Here is a 16,730-nt window from a genome sequence, read left to right as displayed (position 1 = left end):
CACAGTAGCTTCTCTTTTTTATAATATTTTATTAATTTTCCAAAAATAAAACAACCACAATACAAATTCATAACCAGACATAGAAAAAATGACTTCCCTCTAGCCCCTTCCCTGGTTCCATTATTTATCATCATACCACATGTCCACTGTAAATTTTAAAAAGAACTGAAATTACTTGTTGCCCATTCATAATATTACAATTCTAGAATCCTGCTAATGTATTAACCTGTTTACATTGCTTCTGTAGTTATGCAATAAAGTCCTTCCAATGTTCCTTCAATTCATTCTTCCTCTTAGTTTCATTGTAAACTTTGCCACTTACCGGTAATCATATTCCATTAGTTGGATTTGCCTTTCCAATGTTGTGCTAGCAATATTCATGCGGCCGTAGTTGCATAAATAAAGAAGTCCTTTTGTAGTCCTGGTATGTCCACTCCAATAATACCTAGTAGGAAAGCTGGTTTTTTCAACAAAAGTTATTTTAAACTTTAAATTTTTGAGAATTCTAAGGAAAAACCATCTTCCGCAAAAGCTGCTGCTTGCCTTCTATCACTGTGCCATTGAGAGCGTGCTGACATATGGTTTATGTGTGTGGTACGGAAGCTGTGCTTCTCAGGATAGGGGGTTATGCAGAAATAATACAGCAGAGAGCATTATTGGCTGCTCACTCGCCACCTTAGAGCAAATGTATAGCACCAGGTGCCACAGAAAGGCACTGGACATAGTAGGAGATCCATCGCACCCTGGTCACTTTTTCTTTGAGCTCCTGCCATCAGGATAGAGATACAGGACAATGAAGGTGAGAACAAGCCATCTCAGGAACAGTTCTTCTCCAGAGCAATTTAAGCCTTGAATGGAAAGTCTGTACTTTGAAGTCATTTTATTTTACTTGTTATATTGTATTGTACTTTTTTAATTAGTGTTTTGTAGTTATTTTAAATTTATGTGGAGAGCCTTATCTGAGTGGATAGAGCAAGCAAGTAATTTCGTTGTCCCCGCAAGGGGACAATGACAATAAATATTATCTATCTATCTATCTATCTATCTATCTAAACATCTTCATTTCATTATAAATCATTTCCCAATATTTCTTTACAATTTTACAATCCCACCAAATATTGAAAAATGTCCCTTCTGCTGATTTACATTTCCAACACTTAATGTCTTTATTTGTGTACATTTTTGCTATTTTTACTGGAGTTAGATACCATCTATACATCATTTTCATAGAATTTTCTTTAATCGTCACACATGCTGTAAAATTCTATCAGTCTTCCATAATTTTTCCCTTTCCTCCTGCATATTGTGTCCCACATCTTAATCATAACTGACTTAACCTCTTCATCTTTCATTTCTAATTCCAGCAACAGATTGTACGTTTTCGATGTTAATTTCCTATCATTTTCTGTTATTTCTCTCTGAAATGTTGAAGTTTCATACTGAAATCCTTTCTTTTTATCATTCTTAAATCTTTTTTTTTTCAAATACAGCTTTGTCCACTGCCATAATATCACAAAATGAGCACTCCAATCCTCAATCCCACATCATGGTCATGTTGGCTCTCCCAATACCCTCAATAGTAACCCAACTACCCATCTGCTTGGCTGGACTTTTCCAATCACTGTATCCCCACCATAAATACCTCCATGAGATGATGATGATGATGATGCCATTAAAATACCCTATTCTTCATTCAAGGGGGACCAGATGGTGTCAAAGGTGTCTTTTTTAGAGATGTCTTTAATTAGACACAGATGGAGTGTGAGGCGTTCTGTACGGTTCTCCACCTCCTTTTTCTTCCTCTCAACAACCATCCTGTGAGGTAGGCTGGGCTGAGATGCAGGGACTGGCCCAAGGTCTCCCATGACGGGATCTGAACACAGGTCTCCCCGGTGCAACACAGGAGCCACTGCAGCACCTTGACTTGTGATTAAGATGTTTTGATAGGCTTCCCAAGTCCAACCTTTTCTCGAAAAGCGCAGAACAGCAGCCCCAATGCACAGGAAGATGCTTTCTGGTGCTGTCAGGTCTTTGGTCCATCAAGGCCAGGTTTGTCTTCACTGCTGACAAACATGAACTTTGTGCATGCTCTGTTTTTGGGGAGAACCCATATTTGTAATGATTTGGGTGGTCTCTCAGTTATGACGCCTGAAGTTTTAAAAGGGCTCCTGTCCTCCTTGCAGGGGCAGAGAGACTGCTTGCAACAGATGCAACGAAGACCAGCATGCCTTGCTTTCTGTAACCTGCTTTGCTTTCCAGCTGACCATAGCAGACCTTCCAAGGGGGTTTGGCTGCAAAGCCAACCCAACACTTTTACAACAACTGCGTGTAATAGTATCCCTTCTCATGTGAGCAAGCCAGCCGAGATACAGCCCCTTAGGCTCTTTTCTGCTCCAAAGCAAATTTCCAGTCATGCCTCAGAGTGCACAGGCACATTTTAGAGGGCCCCCCCCCAAAAAAAATTCAGTGTACAATCAACAATTATACTTAACAGGGAAGAGCCTTTTTCTGGTTCCTCTCCGGTAGCAAAATATCTTCGCCCAGCTTTCCCTCACCCAACGTGAGGCTGGGTTGATTTCCTTGCTTCAAAGAGGATCTTGAAATGTGTTTAGAGGAGGGGGAGATCCCCCCATTGCAGATGGATTCCCTGGATCAACCTGCCCCACACTGCAGACCCCCCAGAGGTAAGTGTGGGGAGGGGAGACTTTTCATGTCTTCATCTCACCCCCACTCCCAATCAAATGTCGTGCAACTTTACACCCCTCCCCTCTATCATTGCACCCAGAGCCCCCCCCCCGCCTCCCACCCCCCTTTTGGCTCTCTGCTGTGGGGAGGAGACCACTGTGATTATTAGTATCTGCAGCAGAAGTTCTCTCTCTGATCTGGCCGGCAGATACTCCTTGCCTCGTAGGTTGGGGGGGGGTGAGGTCTTTCTCCCCCCTTCCAATTTCCGGCAACTCGGTGGATTTATAAATAAAAACTATAAATGAAACATGCTCTATTTACAAGCAAAACATTTAAATAGCTACCTTTCTACTGTCAGGAGGGTGGGGGGAGGGCACAGGACGATATAAGGTCGGGGGGGGTGATGGTCGGAAAAGGCTGAGGACACTGGGCTCCATGATCCTGGGGGGGGGAGTCCCTTCCCATTATATTTCTAGGTCTCTCTTGCAGGGAGAGCAGGGGCATAGCTGTCAACTTTCCCCCTTTTTAAGGGAAATTCCCTTAGGATCAGAAAAGGGAAAAGTTGACAGCTATGACAGGGGGCAATCTCCTGTCCCTGTCCCTCCCCCTGGGTCAATGAACTCTCTTTCTAGAGAAGCAGGAAGTGACGGAGGAGGGCGGGAGGGGGTAGGGGCAACGTTGGGGGTGGGGTCTCCATGCACACCCCCGGAAGAGAAGTCTGCAAAGGAGGAGGGAAAAGGTGCAACATGTTTTTTTTTGGGGGGGAGATTTGGGGTGCAGGGAGGGAGAAGAATTTGCTTTCCCTCCCCCTGAATCTACAAACAGGGCAGCAGGGAGTGGGGAAGGATGGGGGGGTGAAAGCAAGGAAGGTCTCCCCCCTCTTTCCCTCTGGGATCCAGGAGAGGCAATCTGCAAGCGGCTGCAAGGAGGGGGGCGCCTCTCCCCAAACAAAATTTGCATTGCAGGATGAACCCCCCCCTGATCAGCCGACCCCTGCCTCAGTCGGATGAATGAATGAATGAATAGTCTGTATTACGGTCAGAGACCAGAAAACCTCAGTCGGGATGGTGAAAGCATGGGAGACAACTCATAGCAGCCCCAGGGGTCTTCTCTCCCCTTCCCATAAGATATTTGGAAGAGCTGCCCCCAATATTTTATTAAATTGGCATCCCTGCATGGGGGGGGGAGATATTGAGGGTGGGAGGGAGACTGCTTTGGTGCAGGGAACAGAGTCGCCTCTGGATTGGGAGAGAGGGAGGAGATTTCGAGTTGGGGGGGGTGAGAAGTGGACAGTGTCAAGGGAATGGTCTCCGGAGCTTCCTTAGTAAGAAAGAGACTGATGTGAGAAGGAAGGGAGGCCCCCCCCCAGCTCCCCTTTCAGAAATCTTAGTCTGGCAGGCTGAGGTTGCTTTGTTGGGTTTCCCATGTTGGGGGGGGGGTTGCAGTTCGGGGGTGGGGTTTGCTGTGCTGCTTTTGTGCCCCAAACTCGAGGGAAGAGGTGCATTTTCGGTTTCCCGAAGCATGAAAAATCACCTCGACAGTTTCCCTCCTGCTTGGCAAGGGAAATGAGCCCATGGATGGAGGATTTGAAGCTGATCAGGTCTAGGAGCCCTTTAAAAAGCTTCAAGGCAAAGACTGGAGGAATTAAAGAAATGCCCCCTCCCCAGCTGGACTTGGGGGAAAGTGGGGGGAAGGAGATTAATCCCCCCTCCGGCGCAGATTTTGGTACTGTTTCTTTCCAAAAAGAGGCTTCTCCAGATATCCTCTTGGGACTTTGTCGGAAAGGAGATTCAAAGCACCCAGGGGTGGGAGATCTGGCCTGTCTTGCAGGATTGGCCCAGCGCAGAGGTGCTGAGGGACTTTCTCTGCCGGTGCTGCCAGCCTCAATCCTGCCTGGCCTCGTCCCCATCCAGGTTGCCAGGAGGGCTTTAATAATGTAGGTGATCCAAAGCCCAGCACCTGGGCAATGCACCACAAAAACCATGCAAGGTGGGCCAGGATGACAGTCAGTTTAGTGCTTGGATCAGGGGTGGACACCATATCCAGCCTGAGGGCCACTTCGCTCCTAGCCTTCCAGGGGCCACTTTCCATTGGGCAGGGCCAGAGGACAGAGTTGGTGGAGCTATGGAGCTGACTCTGAGCTTTGCCCAGGAGCTTCCTGCCTTCCAGGGATTTTTTCCAGCCACACAATTCCTTCCAGGAGGCAGCTGGGAAGTGATGGAAAGAGGGTGTGGTGCTGGGAAATTCCTGAGGGCCAGAGAGAAAGATGGGGACTTGAGGGCCAATTTAGCCCCTGGGTCTGAGGTTCCCCACCCTGCAGTTTGGGTGCTGGGCTTACACCAGGGAACCCAGTCTCACATCCCCATGCTCAGGAGGGATGCCCTGTGGCCAGTTTGGACCCCTTCATTTTTCTCATCCTCACAGTGTAGGGGCAATTAAAGGGTACACACACACATGCACACACACACACACACAGGTTGCTAAGAGGAAGCACTAGGGGGCCATAAGCCACTGAACTTTGTACCTCTGTCCTGTAAATTACAATCCGTGCTAGCACATTGAGTTCTCTAAATATTTCCATCTGCTCCGCTGGTGTAGAGCTTCTGTACCGTGGTGCCCTTCAGATGTTGCTTTTCTTCTGACTGCAAATTATGCCCATAATTTAGGAGTTTCCCTTATTTTCTTTATTCTAAAAGTATCAAAAGGTCAGAAACTGGTTTCCTGGATGGCTGTTCGAAGGAAGAAAAAGCGAGGTCTGCAGAAGTACTGACCATAATGCTTTCTGGAAGCTTCATTAAGAGTTCAGGATTTGATCCTAGAACTTTACAAACCGGAGCTGAATGTCCCCTAAAGACTGAGGCAGCTTATAGTATTATAAAGTTCTTGTAGAAAGGATTACATCCTTCCAGTTCTGTGCCTTTGTAATTAGAATGTATGTGTATTAGTTTATTAGTATTGATAGTTGTAATTTGTAAAAGGTATGCTATCTGTGTAAATGTATCCCACCCTAATTAAATCCATCTTTCTGTGAACCGCCCTGAGACCTCCGGGTATAGAGCAGTATATAAATAACAACAACAACAACAATAATAGTAATAATAATTTTTGCATTGTTCTCCTTAAGAGCTGCTCCCTGAATTGAAGTGCTTCTTGTCAACACCTGAGAGAGTCCCAGACGTGGCCCAGTTTATGCTTCCTCCTCCTCCGTCCTTTCCACTGGCAACGCAATGGCCTCTGAGACACCCTCTGAACAGTCTCTTCTTAAGGGTGGAGTGGAAAGAGGAGCCAGGCAGCTTCCTCAGGTAGGGAAAAGAGCAACGGGGGCAGGGAGGAGGGAAGAGGCACAGGTGGGACAACCCAACTTCCCTCTGTGTTGAGTGTGGGGTGATGGGAATCTAAGAGAAGCTCTGTTTTCTCTTCTCTTCTTCTTTCTCTTCTTCTTCTTCTTCTTCTTCTTTCTTCTTCTTCTTTCTTCTTCTTCTTCCTTCTTCTTCTTCCAGGCCCTCTTGACCTTTGGGTGGCTGTGTTTTTCAACGGAGGAGGAGTGGGCTCTGCTGGATCCAGGCCAAAGAGCTCTGCACAAGGAAGTCATGGGGAGAATTATGAGATGGTGGCCTCTCTAGGTAAGGGCACATTTTTCTCCTCTTGGCTGTTAGACGTTGGAGGTGTGAATCTGCTGTTTGAGCCATTTATTCATGCTGTGTCTTCCTCTTTGGCAACCCCCGTAGCCAGGTAAGGTGTCTTCCATGAACATGATCTTAACGTGTGTCCAATTCTGGAGCCACACATCCTTCCACAGTGAGGACATAGGTTTCCAGGTGAGAGTTAATCACAGTGAGGGTTTGCCAGACGTTTTTCCTCTTGCCTGAGTAGGTGCTTCTTTCAATGTCATTGATGCCTTTGGTAAAGGTTATTTTCCAATTGGAGCGCTTGCTGGCTAGTGTTTCCCAATTTCTGGTGCTTATACTGCATTTTTTTTAGATTTGCCTTGAGACCCCGCCTTGAAACCTCTTTGGTTTTTTGTTAAGATTTTCTCGATTTACAAAAGGTGTTGGCATGTCTCTCTCGTATTTTTTTCCGTGTAGCATTTTACAAATCAGATTTGGTTGTTGAGACATCAGGGAGGAACGGAGGAAAGGAGGTGGGTGGGATGGGGGGGATGAGAGAGGTGGGGTTACGATTTTTCTATTTTCCTTGATATGTGTAGGGTTTGGTGTCAGCGTTGATTGTGTAAGTTCTCTGTTGTTCGCTTGAAACCTCTTTTGTTGTCCGCTGGTATATAATTTCCATTCTTAAGTTGCCAATAGAATAGTTGCTTTGGAAGACATAATGAGGATCCAAACAACAGGACCAGTCCAACGAAAGTTGATGTTGAAGCTTGTAGTTTAAAGCAACACTTGCCAGGGATGTCACGTCCCTCCCCAGAGTGACTCCAGGGAAGAAGGTGGGGGGGCAGGATAGGGAGGGTAGAGTCTTGAATCCTGCCTCACACTGAGAGTGATGGAAGTCTCTCCCATCCTGGAATGCAGGCTATAAAATTCCCAAGACAGCACAGGGCAGGCAGAGCCTGCTTCAGAGCAACTCCCACTGTAAGATTCGGCTCAAGAGGAGAAGGAGGGGCAGGCTGTCCCCGAGTCTCCTCGGAGGTAGGCAGAAGAGTAGAGTAGAGGCGCAATGCCAGCCAAACAGGAGGTGGGTCAACCGGTGGAGGATATCCTGCTGGCATCGACAATGTCATCAGGTGGGTCCAACTGTCTCATCGGAGAGGACTGAGCTGGCAGGCTCGGACTGAGCTACTGTGTAAAAACTCAATAAATATAAGAGTAATAAACCTGCTTCTGCTTTACATATTCCACATAGCAGAGACTCTGATACTGAAGTCTGATCTCATCTCCCTCGCTTGGAACAGAAAAATACAGGGCTGTTGCCTGGACCAATTGAGAGGTACATACTTCCACTGTGAGACTGTACCTTTGTAGGATCAGAACGAGGGCCCATCTTTTCCAGCATCTTGGTGCAAGTTTAGGTGATGTGTACATTTGGTTGGAATGTATCAGCAAGATATTGCCGATCAGGGAGGAAGGAGAAAACTCAATACAGACGCAAAGCATTTTCACTTGGGGGAGAGATGGAGAATGGGCCATAGATGCCTCATCTCTACATAGAAGGCTTTTCTTGGTGTTCAGTGTTACGTGGCAGTTGAAGGTAGATCTGAATACTAAGGTGTGGGAATACATTCCGTGGGTATCTTTGAACCCGCAATTATTTGTATTGGGTTAATATCAATAATGTGCACTATTTAATGTATTCTTCCAAATAGAACTGAAGTGAAAGCAGGGCTCAGTAGGCGTCTTGCCACTGAGATCCTCCGCTTAGAACTTTTTGGCTTCAAAGGTTTGAACTTGTTATTGATCAGTTAATCTGCTTCCCGCCTTTTTTAAGGGCAGCAACAGCAATTGTGATTGGTACAAGTATTGATCAGACGTTGCTCCTTCGTTGTCAATAAAAGGCTGCGGTCCCCGCTTTAGGCAGATAGTCAGGATTGATCAGTTGTTAGGTAGTCAGGTTTTTGGGAACGGGTGGTTGGGTTGGTTGGGTTGGAAGCGCGTGCAGAAGGTAGAGAGGTTAGCTTGTGGAAGATTTGGCGGTAAAGGTTTAGTTAGCTTTAGCTTTAGAATAGGATAGTATTGCGGAAGAATTGGCGGTAAAGGTTTAGTTAGTTATAGCATTGCGGAAGATTTGCGGGTATAGAGTCAGCTAGCTTAGCTAGTCTTAGGAAGTAATAGCCTATGCGGGTTAGCCAAAGACATCAAAAGAAACAGTGGTTGTCTGTCTTTTATTTGGGTCTTTAATTTAATTTTTCGTAGTTTACTAGCACTCTTGCTTGGCCGTAGTTTTGACCACCTTATTTTGGGTACAGTACTTAAGCGAACAACTTAGGAGGTCGCAAGTGCCTGCAGGTACATCTACGAGGCACCTTTTTGTCCGAACTACTCCACGCACCTTCAGAATCTAGCCTGGCGGACAACGGCGCGGCGGTGTGAGTTTAAGCTCCGGAATTATCGGCCATCCCGCTCGCAGGCTTGGCGGCGCCCATGCAAGGACGCATGTGAGGCGCTGGCCGCAGACCCCCAGCAACTGGTATCCCGTGTGTAGTTGACCCTGCCCTACACGCGGGAGGCTCCAGCAAAGAATCCACTAAGGGTTTCAGGCTATTTTCCGATTTCCCTTCCTTTCCTGAAACTAGTACATAGGAGAGGGGAGGGATGCTGGAAGTGTTAAGATAAGAGAAAGTGTTGATTGGTTTTGCTGTGTGTTAAGTTCTCTTGTTCTCTTCCTTCAATACCTAACAATATTTTCTATCCCCCACTTTAAACCAGGTGATGAAGGAGGCAATCAGAATTTTGAGGGGCCATCTGCAAAGTACTTCAGTGTGAGTGAACACCTTAGCACACGTCTACAAACTAACACAGGAGAGAAACCCTTTAAATGCATGGAGTGTGGAAAGAGCTTCAGTAAAAATGGAAACCTTACTGTACATAAACAGATTCACACAGGGAACAAACCATTTAGATGTGTGGAGTGTGGAAAGAGCTTCAGACAATGTTCACACCTTACTATACATCTACGAACTCACACAGGGGAGAAAACCTTTTAAATGTATGGAGTGTGGAAAGAGCTTCAGTGAGAGTGGAAAACTTACGATACATCAACGACTTCACACAGGGGAGAAACCATTTAAATGTATGGATTGTGGAAAGAGCTTCACCGAGAGTGGAGGGCTTAGAAATCATCAACGGACTCACACAGGGGAGAAACCCTTTAAATGTTTGGAGTGTGGAAAGAGCTTCATTCGTAGTGGGAAGCTCACTCTACACCAACAAAGTCACACTGGGGAGAAACCATTTAAATGTATGTGTGGAAAGGGTTTCAGTCATAGTGGAGCTCTTGCAACACATCAACGAACTCATACAGGGGAGAAAACCATTTTAAATGTATTGAAATGTGGAAAGGACTTCAGCGAAGCTTCAAAACTGACCATACACCTACGAACTCACACAGGGGAGAAACCCTTTCAATGTTTAGAGTGTGGACAGAGTTTCAGTCACAATGGAACACTTACTAGACATCAACGAACTCACACGGGTGAGAAACCATATAAATGTACGGTTTGTGGAAAGTGCTTCAATGCCAGTGGAAGCCTTACTTTGCATCAACGAACTCATACAGGAGAGAAACCATATAAATGTTTGGACTGTGGAAAGAGCTTCGTTTGTAGTGGAAGACTCACTGTGCACCAACAAAGTCACACCGGGAAGAAACCATTTAAATGTATTTGTGGGAAGGGTTTCAGTCAGAGTGGAGCTCTTGCAACACATCAGCGAATTCACACAGGAGAGAAACCATTTAAATGTATGGATTGTGGGAAGGGTTTCAGTGATAGTAGAACTCTCAGAAGACACCAACGATCTCACACAGAGGAGAAACCATTTAAATGTATAGAGTGTGGAAAGGGCTTCAATGGAAATGGAACTCTTAGAAGACATCAAAGATCTCACAGAGAAGCAACTGTTTAAATGGAAGGAGTGTGGAAAGTATTTCAATTATAATGAAGTTCTTAATAAGCACCTACATATTGTTATGAGGGTGAACCCATTTAGTTTTGTGGAGTGAGCCATATTTTCCCCAGAGAGTTCACTTTGTCCCTCATATCAACAAACTCATATAGGGGAAAACCAGTTGTAAATGCATGGAGTATATTTGATTTTCTGATGTTTGTATGGAAAGTTGTACATATATGTATTAAGGCAATGAAGGTAATGTCTCATAATAGTAAGTATAATGAAAGATACAATGTACTGTTAGGGATGTGTGGAATGTGACTCGATGGTTCATTGAGAGTGAACATGTGCTGAGAGTCTGTCTTTGGCAGAGAGAAATGGCAATCAAGAGTTGGGAAAAGTGGAGCACAACAGTGGAATTTAGGAAGCAGGATTGGCTCTGGAATCCTAGAACTGTGAAGTTGAAAGGGAGTCCAAGGTCTTCTAGTCTAACTCCCTGTAAAAAGAAGAGAATAAATTCTATTTTTATAGATGCAATAAAGGAACAATGAAAACACAGAAAGACTGGAAGTAATCTTTAAACTATCCTACGTTTTACAATAGATTCTCTTTTTATAACATTTTACTAATTTCCCCAAAATAACAAAAAGAAAACAACCATAATATAAGTTTCATAGAAAAAATGACTTCTCTCTAGTCCCTTCCCTGGTTCCATTATTTATCATCATACCACATGTCCCATTGTAAATTTAAAAATCATTGAGATTACTTAATGCCCACTCATATCATTACAAGTAGTTCTAGAATCCTGCTAATGTATTAACCTGTGTACATTGCTTCTGTATTTATGCAATAAAGTCCTTAAATTCATTGTCATCTCTTCCTCTTAATTTCAATACAAAATAAAATAAAAAATTCCTTCCAGTAGCACCTTAGAGAACAACTAAGTTTGTTCTTGGTATGAGCTTTCGTGTGCATGTACACCTCTTCAGATACACGAAACCTCATACCAAGAACAAACTTAGTTGGTCTCTAAGGTGCTACTGGAAGGAATTTTTTATTTGTTTTGTTTTGTTTTGACCATGGCAGACCAACACGGCTACCTACCTGTAATCTTAATTTCAATGTCAATTTTGCAATTTCAGCATATTCCATTAGTTTGACTGCTAGGACTCCTTTCCAATGTTGTGCTAGCAATATTTGTGTGGTCGTAGTTGCATAAATAAAGAAGTCCTTTTGTAGTCCTGGTATATCCACTCCTATAATGTTGTTGTTCAGTCGTTCAGTCGTGTCCAACTCTTCGTGACCCCATGGACCAGAGCACGCCAGGCACGCCCATCTTTCACTGCCTCCTGCAGTTTGGCCAAACTCATGCCAAAGGAACCGGCAAGCCATTCCAGTATTCCTGCCAAGAAAACTCAACGGACAAAGACAACAGGCATATCCACTCCTATAATACATAGTAGGAAAGCTTCTGGTTTTTTAACAGAAGTTATGTTAAATATCTTCATTTCATTATAAATCATTTCCCAATATTTCTTTACAATTTTTCAATCCCACACATATGGAAAAATGTCCCTTCTGCTGATTTACATTTCCAACAGTTACTTTATTTGTGAACATTTTTGCTAATTTTACTGGTTAGATACCATCTATACATCATTTTCTTGAATCGCCACACATGCTGTAAATTTTATCTGTCTTCCATAAATTTTCCCATTCCTCCATCTGCATATTGTGTCCCACATCTTGTACCCATTTAATCACAACTGGTTTAATCTCTTCATCTTTCATTCTAGCAACAGATCGTACATTTTCAATTTTAATTTCCTATCATTTTCTGTTATTTCTCTTTGAAAAGTTGACGTTTCATACTGAAATCCTTTTTTTATCATTCTTAAATATTTCATTTAACTGAAAATATTGCAACCAATCTGTTACTTTCTCTCTATACGTAGCCCATTCAGTGTTCATATTTAATTTTCCCCCTGATACTGCCTCTAATGGGGAGAGCCACCATGGTGTTCTTTGTTCCAATAATCCTTTATACTGTATTCTTGCCTTTTCATACCGTAAGTATGCATGCCAACCGAATCTATTGTCATGCTCTTCCACATCTAATAAACCTGTATTTTTTAATTTTATCCATTCCTGATTCCAACAAATGCATGAGGCTTCATAATATAACTTCAGGTCTGACTGAGAAGCTTCCCCTCTGTTTGATGTCCGTTAATAATTTGTATTTTATTCTTGGCTTCTTGCCCTGTCATATAAATTTCAAAATATCCTTTTGCCAATCATTGAAATGTGCCATATTATTACCGGGATTGAATGGAATAAAAACAACATTTTGGGCAGTACCTTCATCTTAATAACTCATATTCTTCCTAACAAAGAAAAGTTCATCCTATTTATTTATTTCCAGGTTTTTTCATGTATATATATATTCCTTGGTGTTAATCAAATCCCAATTTATTTGACTTTGTTGTGAATATACCTATTTCTTGTTGAATTTTTTATTTATCATGTTTCAGGATATTTTTAACTATAAATTTTGTCATGTTTTTATTGTGTTTGAAACCAGCAAGTTGTTCAAACTCTTATGTATAACCTATTTGAGTTACTCCAAGGGTCTTCTAGTCCAACTCCCTTTTAAAAGAACAGCATAAAACCCATTTTTATTATTGCAATAAAGGAACAATGAAAACACAGAAAGGCAGGAAAGTAATCCTTAAACTATTCTACGTTGTTTATATTTTATAAATTCACTAGCTGACCCGGCGATGCATTGCTGTGGCTCATTTTGTGAAATGTAAAAGGAAGATGTAAAAGAGAAAGCGCATGCCTCACCACAGCTTCTCCTGTTGAACTCCTGTGGTGTGATTTGTTTGCCACCCCCTCACTCTCCCTGGTCACCCCGAAACTCTGTTGCTTACTGTTGTATAATTGCAAATGGCGCAGCCTGAGGCAAGGAGTTGTCATGGCAGCGGCAGTTGAAGTGTGTTCTGGCCACTCCCCCGCCAGCAGCCTATTGGCTGAGCTGACCTCAAGTTCCGCTCCCCCTCCCTCCCTGTCTATTGTTCTATAGTGTGCTGCATTTTACGCCCACTGGAGGGCGCTATGTTTCTGTACAAAATCGCATTTTTAGCTTTGATAGGTGTGGTTTTTCTTCAATGTAAGTACATAAGATCCTTCCCATATGCCCAAGGAATGTTGTGTCCAAATTTGAACGGAATTGGTCAAGCGGTTACGGAGCAAGGCTGTCGCATTCATGCACCCAGCTTGAATATATATATTCAAGGGGAACAACCAATATGGGGAGGGGAACAACCAATATGGGGAGGGGAGGTGGCACAGGGAAATGTGGGCATTGCCAGTGGTTTCAGGGGAGCCATTTCCCTGTGGGGAGAGAAATCTCTGTGCCCCCATAATTGGCCCATCTTTCAGAAATCCGTGGAAAAAGCAGGCAGTATAGGAGGCTGGGTTGATTTCTTTGCTTCAAAGAGGATCTTGAAATGCAAACCTGTGTTTAAAGCAGGGGGAGACACCCCCCACCTTTGCAGTTGGATTCCCTGGATCAACCTGCCCCACACTGCAGACCCCCAGAGGTAAGGTGTGGGGAGGGGAGACTTTTCATGTCTTCATCTCATCCCCATCCCAACCAAATCTCCCCTCCCTTCTGGTAGTTGAATGTTGTGCAACTTTGCACCCCTCCCCTCTTCATCATTGCACCCAGAGGCCCCCCCCACCTCCCACCCACCCCCTTTTGGCTCCCTGCTGTGGGGAAGAGACCATTGTGAATTATTAGTATCTGCAGCAGAAGTTCTCTCTCTGATCTGGCCGGCAGAGACTCTTTGCCTCGTAGGTTGGGGTCTGCAGTTGAGGTCTCTTCCTCCCCTTCCAATTTCCGGTAACTCAGTGGATTTATAAATAAAAACCATAAATGAAACATGCTCTATTTACAAGCAAAACATTTAAATAGCTACCTTTCTACTGTCAGGATGGGGGGGGAAGGGCACAGGACGGATATAAGGTCGGGGGGGGGGTTATGGTCGGGAAAAGGCTGAGGGACACTGGGCTCCATGATCCTGGGGGGTGGGGGGAGTCCCTTCCCACTATATTTCTAGGTCTCTGCTTGCAGGGAGAACAGGGGGCAATCTCTTGTCCCTGTCCCTCCCCCTGGGTCAATGAACTCTCTTGCTAGAGAGGCAGGAAGTGACGGAGATGGGGGGGGAGAGGCAAATGTTGGAGGGTTGGGGTCTCCATGCACACCCCCGGAAGAGAAGGAGGCCTGCAAAGGAAGAGGGAAAAGGTGCAACATTTTTTTGGGGGGGAGGGGTGATTTGGGATGCAGGGAGGGAGAAGAATTTGCTTTCCCTCCTCCTGAATCTACAATCAGGGCAGGAGGAAGGGGGGAAGGATTGGGGGGGGGTGAAAGCAAGGAAGGGCTGCCCCCTTTCCCTCTGGAACCTGGAGAGGGAATCTGCAATCGTCTGCGAAAGGGGGGGGGTTCCTCTCCCCCAAACAAGGTTTGCATTGCAGGATCCTCTTGGAAGCATAGAGATCAACCAGACTCCGGTGGGGGTGGGAGAGACATTTTGCTTCCCAAGAAGTACTATCAAGGGAAGTAATAGTACCACTGTATTCTGCTCTGGTCAGAACTCACCTGGAATACTGTGTCCAGTTCTGGGCACCACAGTTCAAGAAGGATACTGACAAGCTGGAAGGTGTCCAGAGGAGGGCAACCAAAATGGTCCAAGGCCTGGAGACGATGCCTTATGAGGAACGGCTTAGGGAGCTGGGTATGTTTAGCCTGGAGAAGAGAAGGGTAAGGGGTGATATGATAGCCATGTTCAAATATATCAAAGGATGTCATATAGAGGAGGGTGAAAGGTTGTTTTCTGCTGCTCCAGAGAAGCGGACACGGGGCAATGGATTCAAACTACAAGAAAGAAGATTCCACCTAAACATTAGGAAGAACTTCCTGACAGTGAGAGCTGTTTGGCAGTGGAATTTGCTGCCAAGGAGTGTGGTGGAGTCTCCTTCTTTGGAGGTCTTTAAGCGGAGGCTTGACAGCCTTGATCTGTCCTTCTAGTGAGTACTCAGGGCTGATTTCTTTGAGATCAAGATGGTAAAACTCTATAACCAAACTTCAATTAAAATGCCTGCTATAAAAGAAGAGAAGAGAAGAGAAGAGGAGAGGAGAGGAGAGGAGAGGAAAGTTTTCAGTAGGCCCTAGAAAGACAGTAGGAAAGGGACTTAATGTTCTCAACTGCAAGGGAGTGCTCTAAATATTTCTATCTGCTCCGCTTGGATGGGGCTTCTGCACACTGGTGCCCTGAAAATTCTGCCCATAATTTAGGAGTTTCCCTTATTTTCTTTATTCCAAATGTATCCAAGGGTCAGAACTGGTTTCCTGGGCGGCTGTTTGGAGGAAAGGAAAAGCGAGGTCTGCAGAGGTACTGACCGTAATGCTTTCTGTGAAGCTTCATTAAGAGTTTGGGAGTTGATCCTAGAACTTTACAAACCGGAGCTGAATGTCCCCTAAAGACTGAGGCAACTTATAGTTTTATAACGTTCCTGTAGAAAGGATTGCATCCTGCCAGTTCCGTGCGTTTGTAATTAGAATTTATTAGTATTAGTTTATTAGTATTGATGTTTGTAATTTGTAAAAGGTATTCTATCTGTGTAAATGTCTCCTACCCTAATTAAATCCATCTTTCTGTGAACCGCCCTGAGACCACCTGGTATAGGGTGGTATATAAATTCAATCAGTAATAATAATAATAATAATAATAATAATAATTTCTGCATTATTCTCCTTAAAGAGCTGCTCCTTGCATTGAAGTACATCGTGGCAACAGCTGAGAGAGTCCCAGAAGTGGCCCAGTTTCCTCCTCCTCCTCCTCCTCCTCCTCCTCCTCCTCCTCCTCCTCCTCCTCTTCCGTCCTTTCTACTAGCAACGCAATGGCCTATGAGACACCTTCTGAACAGTCTCTTCTTAAGGGTGGAGTGGAAAGAGGAGCCAGGCAGCTTCCTCAGGTAGGGAAAGAGCAACAGGGCAGGGAGGAGGGAAGAGGCACAGATGGGACAACCCGGCCTCCCTCTGTGTTGAGTCAGGATGGTGGGCATCTAAGAGAAGCTCTGTCTTCTTCCTCTTCATCTTCCAGGCCCTCTTGACCTTTGAGGAGGTGGCTGTGTTTTTCACGGAGGAGGAGTGGGCTCTGCTGGATCCTGGCCAAAGAGCTCTGCACAAAGAAGTCATGGAGGAGAATTATGAGATGGTGGCCTCTTTAGGTAAGGGCACGTTTTTATTCCTCCTGGCTGCTAGACGTTGGAGGTGTGAATCTGCTGTTGGAAGTGAGAGCTGGACCATAAAGAAGGCTGATCACTGAAGAATTGATGTTTTAGAATTATGATGCTGGAGGAGACCCTGAGAGTCCCATGGACTGCAAGAAGATCAAACCAGAGAGCCAGTGTGGT

General features: G+C 44.7%; 2 protein-coding genes across 5 annotated transcripts in view; one reads left to right on the top strand and one right to left on the bottom strand.

The window, feature by feature from the left end:
• LOC117042595 (zinc finger protein 91-like) overlaps positions 1-16,730 on the bottom strand; it is a 258,539-nt gene that overhangs the window by 173,388 nt on the left and 68,421 nt on the right. The gene's annotated exons all lie outside the window — the stretch shown is intronic.
• LOC117042208 (zinc finger protein 420-like) overlaps positions 6,218-16,730 on the top strand; it is a 64,443-nt gene continuing 53,930 nt past the window's right edge. For 2 of the 4 annotated variants that reach the window (XM_033141733.1, XM_033141732.1), the window contains exons 1-2: positions 16,196-16,289; positions 16,418-16,544. In XM_033141733.1, coding sequence (XP_032997624.1) covers positions 16,215-16,289; positions 16,418-16,544 — 202 coding nt within the window. In that variant the 5' untranslated portion in view covers positions 16,196-16,214. Of the gene's footprint in view, positions 6,309-16,195; positions 16,290-16,417; positions 16,545-16,730 lie in introns of those variants that run through there. The other 2 variants (XM_033141737.1, XM_033141736.1) reach the window with 2 other exon arrangements.

This window comes from Lacerta agilis, chromosome 2 (genome assembly GCF_009819535.1).
Source record: "Lacerta agilis isolate rLacAgi1 chromosome 2, rLacAgi1.pri, whole genome shotgun sequence".
Lineage (NCBI taxonomy): Eukaryota > Metazoa > Chordata > Lepidosauria > Squamata > Lacertidae > Lacerta > Lacerta agilis.
This window is presented reverse-complemented; position numbering and strand designations above follow the sequence as displayed.